This window comes from Heterocephalus glaber, unplaced genomic scaffold (assembly GCF_053883595.1).
Source record: "Heterocephalus glaber isolate CG9 unplaced genomic scaffold, H.glaber_assembly_v1.0 deba00000331, whole genome shotgun sequence".
In the NCBI taxonomy this organism is placed as follows: Eukaryota; Metazoa; Chordata; class Mammalia; order Rodentia; family Bathyergidae; genus Heterocephalus; species Heterocephalus glaber.
Window position 1 is genome coordinate 26,332,063 of NW_028258142.1, and position 24,090 is coordinate 26,356,152.

General features: G+C 37.1%; 1 protein-coding gene across 24 annotated transcripts in view; it reads left to right on the forward strand.

Moving 5' to 3' along the window:
* The window catches only part of Tcf4 (transcription factor 4), a 347,794-nt gene that overhangs the window by 109,453 nt on the left and 214,251 nt on the right, over positions 1–24,090 (forward strand). For all 24 annotated transcript variants that reach the window (XM_087192289.1, XM_004858380.4, XM_021239220.2 and 21 more), the window contains 2 exons: positions 8,546–8,607; positions 12,052–12,148. In XM_087192289.1, coding sequence (XP_087048415.1) covers positions 8,546–8,607; positions 12,052–12,148 — 159 coding nt within the window. The remainder of the gene's footprint in view (positions 1–8,545; positions 8,608–12,051; positions 12,149–24,090) is intronic.

Consider the following 24,090-nt stretch of genomic DNA (forward strand, 5'->3'; position numbering starts at 1 on the left):
TTAAAAACCTAGATTTTAGGGCAGGTTTTTGAATATTTAAATCTGTTGGTTTCACCAGTATTAGTGAAGCGACTGGAATAATGGATGAGTTGAGACGAGAGTAGAAGAAATGGAAGAAATGAATTTTGTTAAAGTGTAATAGGAAATAGAAGAAGAAAAAATAAAAGCAGAAAGAATGTCATTTTGGAGAAGTGGACCAGCACCCTAGTTACACTGAACAATTACAGCGTACAAACATTTCAATTAAGGCAGCCTCCTCTTCTCAGAACCTAGCAAATAGCACCCCAGGGAGCAAAGAGGTATAGAGGGAAAAGATAAAACTGTTGTGTGATTCATGTTGGTTCCCCCTGAGAATAAATTAATGAATTTAATAAATGCTTAACAAAATAGGGACTTTAAATATCTATTTGTATTTCTTACATCATTACAATATTATGGATTTTGCATCATAAAAATTACATGTGATTTGAAAAATACATGTATAATTACATGTACATTATTAGTTACAAATTTTGTTCTGTTAGCAGATGAAGCGACATTTTTTTTTTTGGTACAGGGAATTGAACTTGGGAACTTGCGCTTGCAAGGCAGGTGTCAGAACCACTGAGCTAAATCCTCGGCCCAACATTCTTAAATTTGTTCCTCTGTTTAAGATTTTATTTTCTAAAATATTTACCTTTTGTTTTTCACACTTGGTACATTTGTAAATACATATAATTAACTAATTAACTATTGGTTGTTTGAGACAGGGTTTCACTGTGTAGTTCACCCTAGCCTTGAACTCACTATGTAGCCCAGACTGGCCTGGAACTCACAGCAATCCTCCTGCCTCAGCCTCCTGAGTACTGGGATTATAGCCGTGTGCCACCATGCCCCCCAAATTATTTTTTAAAGGTACCAAGCATCTGTTAAAAACTTCGCACAAGAGCTTTACCTTTAATTTAGGCACTTGGAAGCTGAGTAATGTTGGAGTTAAGTGGTGCCTAGCTGCCCCTGTCTTCACGTATGATGATTTTCTTGCAATTATTATTCTTACCTTTTTATTCTCCAAGAGCCGTATCTTAGTAAGACTGATGAAATCTCTTTATTAAGTGCTTTTAGTTGGTCACATTTCAAAAAGTCAAAAAAGGCCTATACGATTCATACTATTACACTCTTGCCTGGATTATTCACGGCTCTTCTCCTTTCTGAGTTCTTACTTAGAAAGCCGTGGTCCTGAAAGAACTCACTTCTCCTCAGAAGGAAAGTCCTGGGACGCTGGTCCTCAGCTTGTGAAAGATTTTGCAGGCACTCACTGCAGCACCTCTCTCTGTATTTCACACTGATTACCCAAAGTGGAATGTTATTCAAGAAAGACTATCTTTGACAACTCCAAATGGTAGGGATTGATACATAGTAAAGACTTCAAGGTCATCTTTGTTTCAGTTTCATAATTTCACTGTCTACCTTGTTTTCAAGAAGATTTTTGAGTTTCAGAGTGGAGAACTCTACTGACATTTACAACATTATTACCTAAAGTTCATGTGACATGAAAATTCTTTCTCTGTTATGCACAATGGACTAAATCTAAGTATCTGAGATAATTTAATGGTCATTTTATTTTATTTATTTATTTTTTTAATGGTCATTTAAAAAAATTGTTTAGTTTTTAATCTTCAGGAAAATAATACTGTTTTAAATGGCATTTAAAGGACATACTAGTAAACATTTAAGTTAGAGGTTAATAAAGGCTAAAGTATTGCAGTAACTCCTCTCTAAACATATTTTTTTGCCTTTACTTTTTCTTCAGTTATTCCACAATTTGTCTCCTCTCCCTCCCTCTCTTCCTCCCTCCTCCTCCTCTTCCTCCTCCCCCCTCCCCCATTTTCATTTTCAGATTTATTTCATATGGAAATCCATTAGCTCTGAGAAGCTCCCAGCTGACAGCAATGATCTGAATGTGGACATCCCAGTTGTGTATTCTTGGTATTTGATATATCTTAGGGTTTGTCTGGAAAGTATGGGCAACACACTCATTTTCTGCCCAGTCGAGTTTGGGAAGTGATGGGACTTTTTCATCAGCTCAGATTGCTCATGATAAAGCACCACACATCGTTTCTAATTGAAAACAGAAATGATCATGGATGTGTGGACTTGGTCGATCAATATTTGGATCTCCTCAACTTGTCCCATGTCTGTGCTACTGCTCAAATTTGATTTCACATTACTCTACTTAGAGCTCTTATTATACTGGGTGCTAATGAAAATGTGCACATCCTTAACACGCTCTTTGCTGATGAAATATTTTGAACTCTAAATTCATCTGGCACTGACGGAGAGCATATGCCATCTCAGTTTGTGTGGAGGGCTCAGCCAAGGGTTCTTCCTGGACTAGGAAATTAGTGGGAGCCACAGATGTACGCAGTCTGTGAGTCTCCATAATGGTGTACAGGATATTTAATAGTATCTGTTGCTGCAGGGAGAAGGATTTGAGACAGTGTAGTCTTCAACACGTTTCAGAACTCAGCAGCCACATTATGAATATGTAGAATTTTTCATTAGTAAAGAGCAAGAATTTGTAGACTGAGAGAGCAGCGCTAAGATACCACTCTGTTTCTTTGACTTCAGGAGACTGTAAGGTCTTGGGTATTTAGCATGTCCTAGGCTGAAAGTATGGAAAGGACTGATTCACAACTCTACTTCTAATCAGTATACTCAGAAAGTTCTCACACTTACTTCGAGTTAAACCTACATAATATTCAGTTTGTGTTCTGACTTTATGCCTCTGGTCAGCATATATAATTTTTGATAGGACAACATTTACCTAGCACACATAGAAATTATGCTATAATGGTAAGATACTGAGAGAATATTCCAAAGATAAAGTAAATTGCTAAGTCAGTCTGATTACTTTGCTTGTGCCATAAATGTTCATGGGAAAAGTAGGATTTGTGTAATTTCAAAGTTTATGGGTGTTTCTAAGATCCAGAGTATGTAAAAGTTTCTCTGATTTCACAGAGCTAGAAGTCATAAGAATGGGCAACTAAGATTTCCTTAAGTCACACTTACAGATATTTTAAGTAGTTTGATTATCTTACATATTGGAAGATATTGGTTACTGAGTATTTACTATGGTAGGGATTGGTTATTTAGTACAGTATTTATTAAGGGCCAGGTATTTCCCTAAGTGTTTAACAAGTACAAATTATCTTATATACAACAGTAATTCCTTAAAGTTCCAAATACTATTGTCCTCTTGTCTTCTGTTAGATACCAGCTTTGGGTGGGTCTTGTTCTCCTTGACCCAAGAGTCCATTAAATTTTCTAGGTTGGCAGTGTCCTCAGGGCAAAAATGTCTTTTCTTCCTCCGTGGGTTTTAGCTTTCCCTTTGATTTTGGCTTGATGTTTGATTCCTTCCTATCTTGTCAGCTCATTCATATTTTTTTTTTTTTTTGGTACTGGGGATCGAACTCAGGAACTTGCACTTGTGAGGCAGGAAGCAGAACCACTGAGCTAAATCCCCAGCCCAGCTCATTCGTATTTTAAAGATGTAAAAAAATGTTATCCATCATTTTTAGTTTTCTGTGGGAGAGTTGTCCAAATATACTAGCCTGCCCTATTTCCAAGAATGGAAATCAAACTCACTTATTTTACAGTTCACAAAAATAAGTTCAGAGAGGCCAGTAACTTGCTCAGACCGAGGAGCTGGGTAAGGCAGAGTTACTGCTGAAACGCGTGGTTCCCCCAACTCCCAGGTCTGGGTTTGGTACAGTTTGTCTAGTCTGCTAGTTTTGATCTCACTGTCCACAAAATCAAAGTGATTTGAGTAATCAAATCCTAAGAATAATGAATGCAGATGGAAAAATTACAGAAATCAAGAATTCTATTCTTTAAATGGAGTGCGTGGTTCTAGTTCTGTCCAAACTAACATCTGCAATTTGGCACTGAAATGTCAGACGTTTTAGAGTGGTCTCATGTAGAACTAATACAAAAAATGACAATTTGCAGATTGCCCTGTCGCTCCCCATGAAAGTTACCAAATTTATCCTAGTTGGGATAAAATAAGAAATTAGAAAAATCTTGAACAGTTGAGTACATTTCAAGCTTTGGGAAGTATAATTTTATATGCACTTGCTCTTTTCCTTTTGCTCTTTCTGTCAAAGATACTGTCTTTGGTTTTCATTATCATCTTGAGTGGAGGGTGGCAGTAGAACAAGGGAGAGGTGAGAACTGAATATTTAGACAACCCATTTGTTACTACGTTGCATTAATGGACTTCACACATCTTTTCCTTGTATATGGTTTTATCTCACCATCTAGATGTAAACACTTGTCTTATTTGTCTTTGAGGTATTCTAATTCAGTAAATAACTAATGAGCCCATCCACTGTTCTGTACCCCACAAGGTACTCAGAGGTACTTCCTGAGTTAAGCATTTTTCTTTCCTAGATCATAGTTTGGTATGATATAAATGTGTGGCTGTATAGCTATATGTGTACCTACATGGTTATCTCTGTACTGGGTCCTATATATTTAATGAATTGCAGCATGGAGCCAGCCTCACAAACTTCACTGGTGTCCCTTTATTATATATTATGCATAGCTCTGTCACATTCTGTCCTCTGTGTTGGGGGCACTGGAGGCACTTTTCCCGTCAAGATCAATGCGAGATTTAGTTACCCTTCTCCTAAACAATGACTGGTGGTCATTGTTTCACTCTTGCTTTGCTTACTTAATAGCTTCTAAAATTTTGGCCCTCCTCTAGCAGATCCCAAGTTCTCCACAATATGGATTTTTATAAACCCATCATACTTCTGCTTTTATTGTTTCAGTCTTGTATTATTTTATCCCCTTGATTCCCTCAAGTATTCATTTTATGTATAATGTTTTATATGATTCTGTACTCTTTCGTGGACACGAGTGGGTAGAAACTCCCAAATAAATTTATTCATTCCGTCTGGGGAGAAGTGACAGGAGGAAACTTTCTAGGTGGTTGTAGATAGGAAATTCTTACCATAGTGGAATTTATGGTGATGGGGAAGAACCCTCACTGGCCCTAGCATCCCCTAGCACCTGTATTTTTGTCCCTGCTCTGCCATTGACTGATACCTTGGGCAAGTTTCTATACCATTTAAGTTTCGATTTTCTGATAGATAAAACTGTGATACCATTAAGTATGTAAGTGTCCAGCAGTGCCTTAATACATATTTAGGGTCATTGCGTGTGAGCTGATACTATTTTGGGGGGGAGATGAGAAACACTTTAGGTAAAGGGAATACCAGGAACAATGGCATGGTAGAGTCAGAGAGTGTGCAGTGTCTAGCAGGGAGTAAGGGATGTCCATATACATGGTGCACATGAAAAGTGAGTCCAGGTAAGAATGACTGGGGTGTGAATGAGATGGGAGGGTATACTGAGGGTGTCCTACACAAGACTTTTAAGATATGGCATGAGACAGGCCTCTGTTAGTGATGTGGGCATGATTTATCCTATGTTTCTAGTAATATGGTCTTGTGGTTCTCAAATACTTGGCACATGAATATTACCTAGCACACTTGTTAAAAACAGTTTCCTTGGCCTCTACCCTAGAGTTTCGGCCTCTACCCTAGAGTTTCGGACTCAGTAGGTCTGAGATAGGTTCTCGGAAGCTCATTTTGAAATAAGCATGCCAGATATAGGAGGGTACACTTTGTGATGGACTCAGCTAATTATTGAGGAAATACCTGCTCAATAACTGACAGATCTTGTGAGGCTTAGTGGAGGGAAGATGGAAAGGAATGACTGGAAAATAGCATGTTTACCTTCATTATGAATTACCACTATCCAAGCTATACCTTTGTTTCTTCTTGCTGTGGATAAATGAACATCAGTTATATAGGTTTTTTTCCCCAGGTAAAATACAATTAGAATTCATATGGTGGTTGTATTTATTGGATTTGGTGGAGCTAGTGATTTGTCCTCATCTTCTAGACCTAGCAGGAGGCCAAGGGAGGGAAGAGCTTGTTCAAAAGAGAGCAATAAAAGGGAGGAAACAGAAAGGAAGGGACAGCGGCCCGAGGTCAGGAAATGAGAATGGGAAAGCATGGGAATAGAGAAGTCAGATATGATTGGTTGGGAATTTATTTGTGAAGGAACCCAGCCAGTATTTAACCTGTTTTGAAAAAGCTTGACTTCCAGAATTTTTAATTAGTGGATTGCTCGCTTTTGAAATTGCCCAGTTGGGAATACTCAAGTTCTGATGTGTTTTATCTGCCTGCTAATTAGCAGGCTGTTTGGTTGACCATCATTTTTCCTTTATTGGTGAACAGAAGATGTATATAAAGGTCTCATGAAATATTTCAGTCGAGTTTGAGTTGAAATGTGTAAGAATGTGTGTTTAGGAAGAACTCTTACTGAATTATAAATCAAATTATCTTACATCTTTTTCTCCAGTTTGAGTTTTTTATTTTTTATTTTTAGAGCTTCTAAATCTCAGAACAATTGACATGTGGAACCAGAACATTTTTGGTTGTAGGATCCTTATCAGCGTACCTCACCTTTACCCACAAGATGTCAGGGCTTGTCTCCAAATTGTTAAAACCAAAATTGTACCTAGACATTACCAATGCCCTTTGGGGACAAAATTATCCCAGTAGAGACTACTAGCCTAGCAGTATTATGTCTGCAGACCTTGTATGTTTAAAAATCCTTTTTTCAAATTGAAAAGTTAAAATGAGTCCAAACAATATGAAGTCTTTGGTAGACAAAAGGATTCAAACATGTTCCTTTATTACTTTTTGGCCACGTTGAAGAGAAAGCTGTCATATGAATCCAGGCTGGTTGTTACAGGTGAACAGGAAATCAAGTTTTACCTGACTTTTGAGAATCGGTGGTTGAAAGATTTTGTTATTTATATGTCCTTTTTTGGGGGGACTGAAAATACTTGTTTTTTAGTTAAGAATTGAGAGAACCATGTAGGCTACAAAATTTACTCATGTAGGGATCCCAGAGGGTTGTAGTAACTTCTTTATGTACTTCAGTGCACCATATACGGAATAAACAGCAGATTTTGGGAAAGTTTTATACCTTTTCTCCAGGTGTGATTCAGTCCCTAGAGCTTTGTTCGTGTGCCTTAAAGCTCACCGAGCACTGATTCTAACTGTCCACAGGGGACATCTGTTTGTAGTTGCATTGTTTTCTGAAGCATCAACCAAAAGGAACTGAGATACTCTTTGTGGGAGGGAAGGCAGGAGGTAGGCAAAGACCAAGAGCGAGCAAGTGAGCCAGAGAGAGAGAGAGAGAGAGAGAGAGAGAGAGAGAGAGAGAGAGAGAGAGCGCTTAGTGGAAATAGGCTAGTTGTTGCTTATTATGTCTCTTAAGAGATTCTGTAACATGGTGTACTCTACTGTTCCCAAAATAAATCAATCAATTACACTGTGATTACTTCTAATGAAATAGCAGTAATAAAAGGAATATTAACAGAGCATTAAGAGAAAAAACAATGTCACCAAAATGTTAGGAAACACAATAAATTATGGGATTATGTTGTCTGGACCAGGGTTTCACACTCTCTTCCATTTCTGTCAGGATGTTTGCAATGTCTGTTATCAGCCATGATCAAAATCATATAATAGGGGAACATTTTATGGTTACGGTGGGCCTTTCATCAAAAATCTCAAGCCCATTCCTAAGTGTAGAGTGAGTGATCTTTAAAATACTGTAATGTTTTCAGTAATTATTACGGTAACTTAACTGTCCTACCCTCTGTTTGGATATTTGCCACACAGAGCACTGATGGAAAATGTCATAATCCAGTTGGTTTTAGAACCACGCTGGAAAAGAATTTAGTGAATTCCAATTTCCTGGGAGTTTAGGTTGGTTTCTTCACCAGTATTTATCAATATAAAATGTGGTTTCGTGATTTCATAGCGACTTTCATTTCCACATCCGAAAATCCAGGTTAAAGACTAGAGGCCAAGTGTTATGTCTAGTTAAAATTTTTTTAAAAGAGAAAGTGTTTTTTCAACCTTGAAAAAACCATTAAACAACACTAATATACCTGTAATGTGCTGATGGAAGTAGGCTACTAGTATTTTCTTTTGTTTCATATTTTCTGTTGCTTGTCTTTGTCTGCCACAATAAACCTTGGCTAGAGCTCTGTAAGTATACAAAATCATTGTGGCAAGGATGCTGAACATGTTAGTATGGATATTTATTTCAGTTTAACCTCTCCTTTTGGATTAAGGTGGTATTATTGTGTTTTATAAACATATTTTGTCCAAAGGATTTTAGTAAAACTTGCAGTTTTGTGTCTGTAAAAATCGAGGCAATCAAACATTTTGAAGGATGGGGAAGTAATTTTTATGTGCATACCTCTGGTTCCTGAGGGTCCAGTTCATTTCTGCTGTGAATTTAAATGAGTTAATTTAAGTAGATGGGTCAGAAGCCACTATCATCATAGTAGTCCGATACCTGGTTCTTAATTAAAGGCAACAGGAGATTAATTTGAAACATTAATTTAAAAGTGCGTATATAAAAAGAAAGAATTATTGCAAGAAGGCCTAAAGAACTTTTCTCTTGTCCCTAGATGTAGAAGACAGAAGTAGCTCAGGGTCCTGGGGGAATGGAGGACATCCAAGCCCATCCAGGGTAAGTATATCTAATGTTTTTTCCCACAGCCAGACTTACCACATATGTGAATTGAAAAACTGAAGGTGAGTTTTTACACACACACAGGCATGCACACGCCTCTGTACAGATATATATGCATACTAAATTTAATGAAGATCAGTTTGTCTTTGAGATTTTTTTTTTTCATTCACTTATTAGGTACTGTTACAGAATTCATACATGTTCCATTTGTGCTAACCAAAAGAAGAGTTATTTAAAAAATATTTGATCTTACCTTTTCCAGTTATTGATCTAGTATTATAGAGAGCCATATGTTAAAATAGAACAACATCCTTATAATGTATTGGTTTGAACAGACTAAAGAATAATCATGATGACATTGTATAAGTTTCTAGCCTACCAATATAATCTATGTAATAAATTAGGGTCGATTTCACTTTGTATGTGTGTTGTTATTCTACTAGTATGGGGTTGGGTCACCAGTTAGATTTATTCATTTATTTGGTCTTATATTTTTGCTGCCCTTTGTTGCAATTTTCCTCCACCATTGGTTGCTCCTTGGAGTGTAATAGGAAGATCATAGGATGGGGTAGGGGAGGAGAGGGGTTCATTATTGTAGTTTCTGTGGGCACAGTACCCTGGGCATGTCATTTCACCTCTTTAGCCCTCTTTTTCCTAATTTGTAAAATGCAAAACCAGAAGCAGAGGATCTTTATGTATCTTCTAGTTTAAATACTGTAAGCATTGATTTTGTATAAGATGTCTTTTAGTTTATTCTTCTCAGCTTCTTTATTGGTACATGTTCATTAGTCCACAAGGATCACATTCCTTGTATGGATCTCATGCATGTACATAACATATCTCAATTCTTTCTCAACTTCCCTTTTCCCCATCTCTGAATCCCCTTCCTGTTTGAAAAAGGTCCATCTCCCTACTTCTTATTATCATCTTTTATTTTGCTCTTTTTTTATATTTTGTGTTTCTCATATAAGAGAAACCATGTGGCATTTAAGCTTTGTATGTATTGTCTTTAACAGACTCTTTGCTAGGTTCTCTTAAAGGCATGCAAGTTTCAAACTTCATAAAATGCCCCAAATTAAAAGTAGAGCTAGTTCACCTGGCAAAACAAACATGTCTCCCTTCCTCAACTGACTCTAGATGAAGCAAGCACTCTGCTAAGAGGATAATATTTTACTGCAAGTACTCACTTCAGTTTGGGGAAGTAGGGGGTCTCTACTTTGGCATTATAGACAGAGGAGGTCATCATCAGGCTGTCAGTACATGGACATTTAAGCAAGTATTAGTCATTAGTTTCCACCTGTCCTTGGCTATATGAGCCTCACGCTGGTCTTCAGGGTATAGCAGGATCTCTAAGCTTACTACGAACTTGGTTGAGCCTTATACCAGCTGTTGAGCTTGACATTCTAATGCATTATATGGATGAGCTGAGGAAATCTTTCCTCCTCCTCATGTTACAGTCTGCACTTGCAGAAATAAATACATTCCCTTTGACAGCAAATAGAGATGACAGAATTTCCCTCTATTGTTCAATTCATTCAGATTTACTTAATTTCTTTTTCCTATGTACAGTTATAGTGTATGTAATTTAGTACAGTGCTATGAATATTGAACTGAATACACATAATAAGAATAGGAAATTATTAGTTAAAATTTAATAATTTTAATTGAGTTTTGGGACAGTCTACAATCATTCTTACTTTTTAATATACTTTTCATTATATATCATTTTTCTTAAGGAACATATTGGTGAATAATTTTGAATTAGTATATATTATAAGTTATATTTTCAAATCCAAGTAGTTTGCCCAGGATAGATTATTTGCAGAATTGTATTTTGACAAGCTTATAAGTCTCTCTCTTCGTGCCTTCAAGTGGTGATATTATTTTTTACCTGGAGGACTATGCTGAGGGATTCAGTTAGATAATGTATATTATACCTTCAGTCCACTATGTAGGATGATGACACTACACATCCACTATATAGGATGAATAATAGTTGGTATTACGCAGTATGTGGTGTATAATGTATGAGTGTAAATTTTATGCCAAATATTTAAAATGTAGCATCTTTTTATATGTCCACATACTGACAAAATGAGATTACAGCATCATCCAAATTAATTTTTATAAAAGAGGAAAGATAGTTGAAAATGGTGTTGTTTAAGATTTGGGTTGTTCTCTGCCTTTTCATTGTTCACACAATATCCATCTTTTTTGTGTAGCCTGCCCTTTGGCTAACACCCAACTGATCCTACTGAGTAAATTTGACTTAGACTTTATAGGTAGTTCAGCCAGCTGAGCAGAGCCACCCTTTTTTTGAGGGGGGTCACTTTATGTACTTTAGGCAAAGATTTGAACCATATAATACAGAAAATTGTAACCTTTTTTACATGTTATCAAATTTTTCCATTAAATTTAAACAGAACTTAAACATATTATTTGAATTTTAAATTCCCAGTAAATCAAGGAGATTATTATAATAATGAAAAAGTTTTGCCAAAAATTGGCTGTTTTAGGATTCTTTTTGTGGCATGCTATATCCAACTCCAGATATACTAATTTATGCTAAAGATTTATGTTCATTCATGATTATATTCTAAGCTTCATATTCTTTTTTTGTGTGTATTGGGGGTCGAACTTGGGACCTTGCGCTTGCGAGGCAGGCAGCCGAACCACTGAGCTAAATCCCTGGCCCTAAGCTTCATATTCTTACCAGTAGAAGCTACCAGTTCTCCTAAAACCATAATAGTAACTATCATAAGACATAAAAACTTGAATACTATATAACTGGAAGTTATTATCTAAATAACTACTTTTAGGCTGGGGATTTACCTCAGTGGCACCATGCCTGCCTCACAAGCGCAAGGTCCTGAGTTTGATCCCTGGTACCAAGGAAAAAAAAAGAGTTAAATAACTCTGCTTTGGTCTTCCAAAAGCACATCATTTATAGGCTATGGGTGATTTTCCCTTTATAGCACAATCATGCTTTAATGTAGACTTATCAAAGAATAACTTTTAGCCCGGGAATTTAGCTCAGTGGTTCCCCACCGCCTGCCTCTCAACTGCAAGCAAGGTCCCAAGTTTGATCACTGGTACCAAAAAACCACAACTTTTAATGTTTTTTTAATATATACTTCCCATGTGTATGGAGTTTTATATGCATTATTTCATTTAATCATATTAAAAACTCCACATAGTTTGGTATCATTGTTATTATTCTCAAGAATTCACAGTTATTATGAGGAAACTTTGAACTCTGTAGACTCTAGATGTCTCTTTTACACCATCTGTGGGAAGATATGGTTTCCTGAAGAGAGGTTCCTGGGAGGGAAAAGAATAGACTCCAGCTTCTTTGACTAGGAGAGGTTTCAGCAGTGGGAATGCATTTATATGTTGATTTATTAATGTAAAATTAAAACTTACCCTGTTATTTACCTACAGAACTATGGAGATGGGACTCCCTATGACCACATGACCAGCAGGGACCTTGGGTCACATGACAATCTCTCTCCACCTTTTGTCAATTCCAGAATACAAAGTAAGACAAATTTTACATTAACTTGCACTTTGAGTGTTTATGTTTTACCATGGAAGAAATTGCCTCAAAGCAAGCTTCGGTGTTTAGGAACTTGGATATTTAGCCAGTTTACTATAGAAATCTTAAGTTGCAGAAAAATATAACAATCTATGCTTGTTAAAAGCATATAAAGGACTAAGTTTTACAGTTATGTGGAATTAATTTCTGTGATTCTGAATCTCTGTGGAAATGTCAACTTTCTTAGACAAAGCAGTTATCCCAATGACAGTGTTGCAATGGTGATTTTCTTGGACAAGCTTGAGGGAGTCAAAGTGGTGAATATTTAGAATAATATTATGATTGAACTTGTTGATTGGCAAGGACATATAGTGTTAGCTGTGAGCTTTTAGTTTTGGAATTATGGAAATAAAATACTATCAGTAGGTTTTAGTTTGCTTAAATCAGAGTAGTGCATCCAAGTTGAATTGTAAAGCCTGCTTGTGTCTCTTGTCAAGGTGTGAACTTTAGGGCTAATTGTAGGCAGATCTCATCTTGAAGCAAGGTACAGTGCTGTCTGTTGTTTGAAGCTGTCTGAGACTTTCTATCATGACGTTCATACTGCCCTTCTTAGCATATTTTTCTGCTTTTGACTACATTGTAGAGATGTTTGTTTAACAGCAATAACCTGAGGGATAAAAAGATAATTCATAGTGGCTTAAAAGGTTCCAATAGCTGGCTACTTCAGTTTTGATTTTACAAAATGATCTTTGTTTTAGTAAATGTGAATTCTTAACAATATTAGTAAATCTGTCAGCCTGGTCAAATTTTATTGCAAATCTGTCAATAAATGAAGTTAGATATGCTATAAGCCGGAAACCATTCTCCAAGGAAAACATATAGCAATAGTTCTGTCATTCTGTAACTGAAATTGGAAATGCTTACAAAGAATTTTCTCATTTTTTTAAGTGTTGGAAGCCACGCCAGTTACTTAAGATGTGGATAGTGTTTTAATTTCAGTTTTTTTCCCCCCAAAACACCATCAAGTTAGGCATTTGACAGAAAATTATGGGTATAACATGTTTGTGCCTTTGAATGTCATCCCAACTTTGAGCACCACGAAGTTATATTTAATGATCAGTAGTTCTTATTTTTGTGCTCTTTTTGACTTTACAATAGTAAATTTCATTTTTAAATGTTAACATTATAAAGAAGAAGAGAATCTTAGTTCTTTATCAGTTCTTGATAGGGAGGTCCATCAAGTCTTCCGTTTCTAAGATACGTAGAAACACATGATGAAATATATTTGTCAACTTAGATTTTAAAGAATAAAAGATTTAGATTAAAGGATAGTTTTGGACTCTTCACTGTCAATAGTAATGATTTTAATTCTAACACTTTTACTTCCTCTACACCCAGTTCCATAAAATAGAATTGAAGGATTAATTTGAAACTGAGTCTTTAAAAGTAGCAACTAAAGGGCCGGGGATTTAGCTCAGTGGTGCCGGCGCCTGCCTTGCAAGGTCCTGAGTTCGATCCCCAGTACCAACAAAAAAAAAGTAGCAACTAGTGATTATATTGCCTTAGAATATTTTAAAGTTATCCTCTGATAAGCTAATGTAAATAAAATACAGTGAATAAATTCCTACTCATTTCTAGAAATTTGTGTGATATATGCAAAAAAAGCTTAAAAAGAAAGTTAATAAGTTAATATTACAGAATATACCAAGGAATAGAAATATACTAAATGATTGTTTCTTTTTCATGTTTCCGCATGGGCATCTGTTTTACAAACCAAATTAGTTTTTCAACCCAAACAGTATTTAAAATATAAGTGGGCTGACAGTCTAGAGCGGAGAGAACTGATTCTTTTCACTTTGTTGTTGTTTAAGCTGAAAATCCATGTCAGCCTTGCTCTTTCAAGCTGTCTGCCCTCCTTCCCATTAAACTCTTAAATATGGAGGCTAAGACAGTCTCCTGCATTGTGATAGGAAATGCTACTATGTCCACGAGGCTCCCACCCACTGTTCCCAATGAAAGGACTTCTCTGTTAGATAAGCCGTCTGGTCTGAAACATGGCTCTTTATTGTTTACAAACTGCTACATTTTCCACCTCAAGCAGATTTTTGCACAGAAAAGAATTGTGCTTGGGCTAAATGGTTTATCAGACATTAACGGGGCAGTGTCAGACTTGGGTCAGGGAAGTCGCCCTCAGAGCAACAGGGCACTGTGCAGTGTGCAGAAAAAGAAAGGGTAAAAAGATGTTGGAAAAAGTCTGCAATACCTTACATTTTTAGTTAGGGAAGAATTAAGAAAATGTTTTTAGAGAACTGACAGTGATGTTGTATTAAAAACTTTGCCTACTGCTGTAATTTCTCACATCCTGAACGCCTCCTTGATTGGCTTGGGCATCTCGGGGCCAGATTCGGGGAACAAAGATTCTCATTGATTTTGCCCATGCTGCTGTTTACTTAAAATGAAGCCAGATTTAAGATGAGCTATGTTTGGTATTTGTTGCATTGTTCTTTTCGAGAAATTAAAGAGAACCTATTTACAAGTGGAGGTAAAGACAAAGTAAGACCTCTTAATATAGAGAATAATTTGAACTTAGAAACTGTGTGCTATATTCTAAACTGTTCTTGTGTCCAGACCCATTTTCTACCCATAAGACCATTGTGGGTGTTGTCCTTGTTCCAAAAGAAGATATCAAGTTTTGGATAGTAGTCTACTCTCACAGTCTTTAACTGGTTTTCATTAAAACTGCAAAAGATTTCTTTACATTTCAAAGACTTAATTCTGCCATGATGTCACATTGGGTAAAAGCTATAGCATCAGAAATAAATCAGGCACTTTATTGGAGCAGATTCTCTATTGTCAAATCAATCAAGCCTGTGACTGAATTAGGCGTCTGCTACAGAAATAAGTGACACTAATTTTACGGGAAAGGGTTATTAACTGCAGATGACCTGATTTTTTTTTGGTAGGGGGTTTAACATGTTTACTTAGTAATGTTTTATTGTATTAGAAGGGAAGAAAAAAATATTGTGCCACTCTCGTATTGGTAGTGAATTGTTATTATATGTTTTGTTCTTTATGGTTGTGTTCTCTTAATAGGTATTGCTAACATATTTGTCCATAACTATGTTATGATAACAGAACCCTTCATTATAACTCTAAACTTTGTATTTTACATGGTTTTGCCTAAATGTTACAGTTTTTCCCATAATAAATACTTCTAATAGATGCCAAAATACCAGAACTGTTCATTTATAGCTCTATTTCAAATTTATGCAAAATGACATAAACGATAAGAGTAATAAAGTGTTAATTTATTCTTTTAGAAATAAGTTAGTATATCTGAAAATAATACCCTGTTTCATAGCTTGTGAATCACTAAAGTAAAAACAAACACATGTGCTTGTGTGTGTGTGTGTGCACATGCAGGCTCATATACTCACACAAATGTGTCTGTTTTGCTAAAAGAATTACCGACACTTCTCGGACTGTATGATTGTTCTTACTCATTACATTTCAGTCTGTAGTTATTCTTACCACACAGACTTTCAGCCGTTGATATTGTGAAAACCCTTGAAAGAAAAATATAACTGAAGTTAACAAAAACAAGCTCCTAAATTAAAAAAAGAGTAGGTATGGATGGATTTTTTGGGGGGGGAGGGGTTGTTTTGTTGTAGAAAGGCTTCTGGAGGGATTGGTGACAGGGCTTCTCATCCCCTGCACTGCCCAGGAGCTACACTGTGCTCGCCCGGCCCTTAGTAATGCTCAGTTGTTGCCTGCACTGGGTAGATGCCACTTTACATTTTGCCTTGGATGGAATTCCATGTACTCTTTTGTATCCAGAGGAAACAAATCACTGCATTCTGGTGACTGTCTGTAACGACAGTAATGTACCCTTGATGTATTAGAAACTTGTTCACTGTATTTTTAAAGCAGTTTGGTCGAACCTTCACCGGTGGTCACTTAGAGTAGCTGTCTGAATATGCTAATCAGACTGAGGGGCCCTGGATCTGAGTTCTGTGTCTTTAAGAGGATTACTTTTATGCTATAGGCTAGCTTGAAAATCCTGGCCAAAATTGTATACAAAGAATATAGAGTTTTAAAAACATTTCTGCCTTTTTTGGGCCATCCATTAAACTTTTTCAAGTGATTCTCCAAATATTTTTACAATGATAGACAATATATGTTCTGGCTAAAACTCTTTGATCCAAGGAAGAATCTAAGCATGTATTTTCCTTCTATTGTTCCAGAGCCTTAATTGAAAAGCAGATTGTTTGAGGATAAGTGAGCATGTTGCCCAGTAAGATTATATACATGAATTGGAGCCCGAAGGAGGTGAAAAGTGATACTTTTGTGCAGTTGGGCGCAGCTTAGTTCAACATCAGCTGCTGTGTTTTCACATGTCCCATTGTGAGTAGTTCAGTTTCCTTACTGTGGTATTTGGTTTTAGTCCTCTAATGGTACTGTACCAAGGCACTAAATAATTCACCAGCATAGAGTAACTGGTTTCTAAACTAGCTCAGTGGAACATTTTACTGCAGGATTAGTTTGAGGTTTCAGGCAGAACTGAAGAAAGCTGCTGGCTTATAGGATGACCTTTGAATCTCATCTGGGTTAGCGGTTGATATTTTGATTTGGTTACTGTGGTCATATTGTGACAGCTGCTAGCTCATTATAATTCAGTTCCACTGCTCCGTTTGCCTAGCAGGAATATTTAGGTTTGTATTACTTCAGAGTGTTTATGGCTACCCTGAGTTTAGCCCAGCATAAAGGTGAAGTGTTGTGAGTATTTTCAAATCCCAATGGCAGAGGTGAGTGCCACAGTCCTCTTGTAAAGCGGTCAGTGGGAGTAGATGCTCATGTGCAGAGTTTTTCTTTACATTGGAAAACTGAAATTACCCAATGAATCAGTTCTTAGCAGGAAGATTGTTTTTGGAAAACTTAATGTGCAAAGGAAAAGCATGACCACAAAGAAATATAATCTTTTCAAAGCATGAGTAGGCTTTTACTTGCCTTCTTGGTCAGATGGGTTTTCCGTGCAGGAATGTAAATATTAGAAAATAGCAAAATCTATACAGTAACAGTAATCATTTGGTGACCAAGAGTTCGGAAGTCAGAAGATATTTGAGTAACCTCATGCAAATGGAATTGTGAATATAGATGCTACCTTTGGAAATTTTAGAGAGTTCTGAAGACAGATGAGCAAGCTGCTTCTAAGTCCATTAGTTAGAGACATTGCTTTGTGTATTTTAGTGTCTGTTTTCTTTTCTCATGGTTGGGGTAAAACCAGGGGCCTTGCACATGCTAGGCATGTACTCTACCACTGAGCTTCTTCCCTCACTCTGCTGTGTTTCTTAGGTATTTTTTCATCCTGAGGTTATTTGAGCATCATCTCTTTTGTTTTGGGTCGATAATATGATACCAGCAATTTCTGAGAGGGGAGATCTTTAATAATTGTCTTATTTGATTTTACTTTCTTTGTGAGAGTTTTGATTTTCTTTAGTATGTTAAAATATCTTCTTGAAATATTTGCAAATACAACTATTTTGGATGTCATCACAATTTTTTTAGACATCCTGACAGTTTAGGGAAGGCACAGAGTCAGAAAGCCTGATTTTTTATTGCTGTACCTGCCAGTGGGTCTCAGGACAGCTCGTTTTCACATCTTTAAACTGAGGGAAGACCAGTCCTTTGGATGGTCTCCGAGGTCATTTCTTCCTCTAATAACCCATTAATCTTTTAGTTATACCATTTTTCCTTAAACTGTATTTTATGTTTAGAATTGTTTTATGTTTAGAATTTATTGTTTCTAGTCCATTCATCTCTATGTTATGAATGCTTGCTTTCAACTAACTTTGGTAATGATGTGTTTTCCAAATTAATTTCTTAAAGCTTAATTTCAACTGAAAATCAAGTCATTCCAGATCTATAACTAAGGAATTAAATGGATTTGGAATGAAATAATAATTTAGGAGGCCGAATCACCAGGAGAAAAGTGTATGCCTAGGCATGTGCTTGTTATATAGTTATAGAACCTCAATAAATGGCTGTTCAGTGGTTTAATACATGAATAAATCATGAATAAATCATGGAATCAGATATATGGGGTTTAAACCCTGAATGAAAAGCCCATAAATTGAAATCTGGATTACATCTTACTGCTTTAGGAAGAATATCCTAAACCAGAGCCAGCCATTTAGAAATTCAATTTTTATTTTACAGCTTTATATTCTTCACTCTACAGAATATTCTCCTAATGTTGGGCTATGGCTCATATTACAGTCCAGTAGATTTTAGTTTTATATATATATACATACACACACACACACACACACACACATATATATATATATATATATATATATACCAAAGATTATTTGATATTTAAGAGATAATAAATAAAACCAATAATATTTTGAAAGGCTATTGAAAAAAAGTTGACGGTTTTCAGTATTCAGATAACTTATTTTCCTTTGTCCAGTCAGTAAATGTTTTTCTTTCATTAGTCTTTTTTCCTTTCCATTTTAGTGTCTACCCTTCAATATAGCACAAGTAATGCTGGCATGATCATGTAGTCAGAACAAGTCTGCTTACTAAACTTGTTCTTAACAGAATTTAGAAGAATTTATAAGCGGAAAAATATTACTTGAAAACTGAAAAAAACAGAGAAGGGTGAGCCTTCTAAACACCACAGGAAGATTTCTAAAATGGAATACAGTTGACCCTAAGAAAATTAAATTATTTTGTGCCAGGGATTTAGCTCAGTGGCACAGCACCTTCCTGCCAAGTGCAAGGTTCTGAGTTCCATCCCCAGTACCGAAAATTAAATTATTTAAGATTCACATAAAAGTAAAAGCAGTTTAGATCAAGTAGGAATGCTTCTGCTTGGAAGTAGTAGAGTATTTGACTAATGGTGTTTTAAAAATAATTTTTCTAGAAGTCTGGTGGCAGCCATGCTAGACTTGGCTTTGTAGCTCAGCGATATCAGAACTGGTGGCTCTGTGATTCTTTTGTCCTTACCTCATCATCTCAAGATGATTGTCACAGCTTCAGGTGGCAAGTTCGGCAAGGAGGAATTTGAGTGTCTGCCTCACCCACTGTTTGCGGCTCCCTCATATCCCAAGTCATCTCTGGCTGCAGAAACTGGGTGGTAATACACACAGTAGCGATCTGGTCAGTGCAAATGGATGAGAGATAGGAGTGGGGAATTCATACTGACCTTGCCAACTTACAGTATTTGATTCACAGTTCATTGTTTCTTAAGAGAAAAATATGTAACCTTTTATTGGATAGCTTTGAAAATTAAGAACTTTTCTCTAGTAAACAAAACATAAAAATGTGTCTTAATTTTAAATTCTAGTCAGCAAATTAGAGTGAAAGACAACAACACAGAATAGATGCAAAGGTATTACAAAGAGGAAGGCAGAGAAAGTGCAGGCGTGGGAGTGGCAGATGGGGGGAAAGGATCTGAGGTTGTTCACATTCACATTCAAGGCCCGAGCCTTCATTGTCCTAATCCCTGGAGCAACACAGCAAACAGTCAGAGATAACCCACTTCTTGTCTGCATTACCCAGATTTCATCTCCTAGATCTCTGCCTAGACCCCCTGCCAACCTGTCCAGAGCACCTTGGTTGTGCAGCAGGCCTTTATCTCCAATCGCCAGCCTTTACCTGGTTGCCTTTGGTGGTTTATGGGAAAGCCAAAGGCCAGTCTCAAGCCCACAGTATCTTGTCATGCCCCCTCAGAGCAAGCCTGGCACTCTGCAGCAGCTAGGTCCTAGGACATGCCACTATGAGTGACAGACAGGTCTTCTTTCCCCCGGACCACTCACCTCCAGCCAACTGCTGTGCCACTGTGGAACACTCAGACAAGAATGCCCACTGCATGGGAGCACAAAGCTCTCCATGTCATTTACTGTGTACACAGTTGTATTTGTGGATTTTTAAGAGGGAGGCTTAAACACAGTCAAAAGCCAGTTGCTTTTATGCAGCATGCCAAGATTGGGTGAAAGTGAGAGCTGTATCCAACTTTAGGTCAGAAGTTTCCCAGCCCAGTTGAACAGTGTTGCGGCAGGAGTCAGGTGGATGAGAACCTAGGCACAGGGATGGACCATCTAGGCAGACAGCATGCAAAATAAACAGTGCTGTCTTTGTTTAGTAGAAAAGTTTTTGCTTTGAGTTTTTAATTGGGAAGATGGTTTATTTGAATGTTGCATACCCTGGACACTTAAAATGTGACTGTGGTAGCATTAACCAGTACCCACTTCTTGAGTGCTCCAGGGTGGGGCATTAAGGACAGCATTTGTTAAGGCCCTCATTGCCCTTGAATCCTGGAGAAAGCTGTCAGCATAATGGAGACGTGTGTGAACCTGATGTCTGTGAATGCTGTGTCTACCTCATGTGCCCAATGACTCTTAACACAAACGGGACTATTTGCTTTGCATTTTACCACACAGAGGAGATAAAGGGTTCAGTTTTAAGCACTGCACATTTTAAGAGTCATCTTGGCACTGTTCCTGTGTAGGCCATTTCACCCGTTGTCTTGGCTTTTGATGGGACATTGCAAACTTCGTACAAGCTCCAACTCGTTTCACTGGTGAGGACAGGAACGCTGACCTTAGCTGCTCCTCCCAAGATCACCATGAGACGTGCGACAGCTCCTTGTGCTTTCTGACAATGTGCTCTGCTCCATGACTCTTGACGGCAGATCTACACACTGGTAGGCTGTCATTTTTGTCTGGTTAAGGAAATGAAAAATCGAGACCTTGGGTCTTGAGTGATAGTGCTTTAAAAAAATACATTTACCTTCTAATGAGATCAGAACAGAAGGCAGGAGCCAGGTGGAGGGTAGTATAGGATCCTCAGTTCCGTAAACATCAACACCAAATGGAAAGGTTTCTTTCTTAGCCTGTCTGAAAAAGCAGTAATCCTATAAGTACCGCTTCAGGGACACCTTTGTTGAGTTCAGATGTGTCCCTATGTGAAATATTTGCTTGTAGCCATTTTTCTTTTCATTCTTACCCACGGCTGAGATCCCCTAATGGCTGGTCCAGGGGACCCACGAACGAATGGAGATTTCTTTGGGTGTATTGTAGGTGATTTGGACAATGGAGTCACTACTAGGTACAATACTTTTCATCAGAGGATACTTTTACACATGTCTTCCATATTCTCAGGAATGTCCCGGAGATAGACTTTTCTCTCTCAGTTCCTTCTTCTCTGGACAAGTTTAGCATTGAGAGTTGCTTCTGTGTAGCTTTTTTCTTTCATTATCTCTACTCGCAAGAATTTCTTAGTTTAAAGGAACCCTTTTTAAGTAGAAAGAGGAATTTAACGGAATGCATTGCATTTCCTTTTGCAGAATATCAGGCCTGGGAACCAACCATTACAAAATGTATGGCACATACACTGAGTTTAAATTCAATTTATTTCTGAGCTTAATAGTACCCAAACAATTTTCATCTTCTTGATGTTTGCTTTTTAATCACTCCTAAATTCCTTGACCTGTGTTTATTAATAGGAAAAACTGTAAGGAAGCATGACTGTAAATTGCTGTAAAATATAGTAGGTTACATTGTTTGTATTTAATACAAAGCATTTAAAGCTTGAAAATACCACAAAAACCTTTATTGAGGGTGATTGGCTTGGCCAAAGTGCTATGCAAACTTGAGCATCACATAGTGAAATTTGACCAAATGTGGAAATGATTAACTAAATACCACCTCCTCATGGGCCATATTAAAACTGAATGAAAATAGAAAGTATGTAACATCTGATAACATTTGGTGGAGAAGGGGGAGACAAAAGAAGTGAAGGATGAGTGAGAGAGACTCATAAAAACGTAATTTTAGAGTGTTCTGATCGCAAAATAGGATTTTTAAAGTATGTCTGTGGCTTGGTTGCCCGAGTGTCCAAAATTTCTAGATTGCTAGGTGTTCATTTCTTTTCCTCACCTTGGCTATGCACACCAGGTTGTACTCGTAACAGTTCAGTAGCCAAATCTGAATCCTTGGGATGCAGTGTGAATTCTTTATGTGTAACTGATAGTACTTAATTGAGCAATACCAAATTATGGAGGAAAACTTATTAGTGACCCTGTCTCCTTGAGAACTTTCAGAGTCACCGGAAAGGAGCCTAATATTTGTATTTTTGGAGCCTTTAACAGTTGATTTCTGGATAAAATTATATACATACTTTCTATTGTTTTTAGTGTGGTTTTTTTTTTCTCATTATATACATTTGCCTTTTCCTTAGTTAGCAAAACCCCCGCAAATATTAGTTGGAAATTGACATGCAGTGATCACAAATATTTTAAATCTCTTGGCAGATTACTGTGGGCAGTCTCCATTAGCTAGATATTGGGAGAACTAACGTGGTAAATAGTAGTTTACTAAATGGGCTTTATGTGATCTTGAGCAAGACATTTTTTATTTTAATCTTAGCTTCCTTTTATTATGACCTGACTCATGGGGATGTGGTTGAGGGGAAATCTCTCTGAAATTTTTGTGTCCTTAGATAAAACAATTCTAATTATGCATACTTTTGTGGGATTATGTATTTCATTCGATGCCAAGTTCTGTGTGTAGTTTGAACACCAACTGAAAATAGAACCAAAGAAAGCATCCTTGCCTCACAGTCTTTTAAAGGTGTCTAAATAGTTAATGAGATTTTGCCCCTTACCCTCATGAGTTCCATTTGGTTCTGTAATAAAAATTTATGGCTGTTCTCTCAGCTGAGCTGATGTAGTTTAAGAGTGGAATTGAGTTCACACCTGCTCTAGCATAAAAAGAAGCCACTCTTTGTGACTTCTGTAAAACATTCGCAGAGCAGAATAAGAGTCTCACCATCTCTACAGTTGTAACTATACAGTAATGCTTTGCACAAATGCTTTTGAAAAGCTGCTATGTAGATTGGCTTTCCTTTGCTGATGTTGTCCACAGCTAGATGCCCTACCTAAGTTCCCTGTGCTCCTCAAGGTGGAATGGAGTTGAGGAAATGCAGTTGGTTTTTGTAGGCAGAGGGTCTGCATTACCACTGTAAAGTAGGCATATGGGGAAATCTTTGCATTTGCTAGCCCATTTAGCTGTGCAAGATATGCTCCATTAGTCAGGCAACATACAATGGCTTTTCAGAGTGTTCTAGTTAAGGGGCAGGATGTGTAAAGTAGTGTATGCTTAGGCAGGTAATTAATAATTAGTATAGGCTTGTAAGGCTGTAATAGAATATATAAATTTCAGCACCTGGTAAAGTTTTATCAGAGGAGACCACCACCTTTCCCTGCCATAAGGAAAGATTCTTCCCCTCAGAAAAAGAAAATGCTTCCTGTACATGTGAAAGATCTTCATGACTAAAGGAAGACTGATTTTTATAGCAAGTAGCGTTTTTCACTACTGAAGTAACCTATTTCAGTAGTCAGATTTAAACGGCATCCTTAAATAATACCATTTTGTATGGATTTGACTATAGATGCCAAAGCAGTGCTTAGAAAAAATGTTTTGGTGCATTCTAATATTTGGAGACTGTTAACATGTCAAAGAAGTGACTTTCACCTCTACTTCCATATTATTCCCCCACAGAACAGTGGGAGTTGATTGTTCATTTCATAACGTCAGCACAAGGAGATACTCAGAGCAAGAGTCTTTGCTAGGGACTAAGTTGGAAAGGGTAGAGATGATGAAACATAGATCCCAAGTTAATTTTTGGCTTGGTGTATTGTGAGTGGTTTTTACACTTCATGGCTTAGCTGTCTTGATTTTCAGACAGAGAGGAAGTGCTTCTTGACAGCTACAATGGAAAGGGCAAATTATACATTTTTGAAAGCACAGCAGATATCTTACTACTTTAGAAGTTTCATTGGGTGCTTCAGTACAATTAATGTGTTATCAATATATCTGCAGTTAAATGGATCGGTATTTATATTTTTAAAAACCATGTATATAAGCTGGTCATGG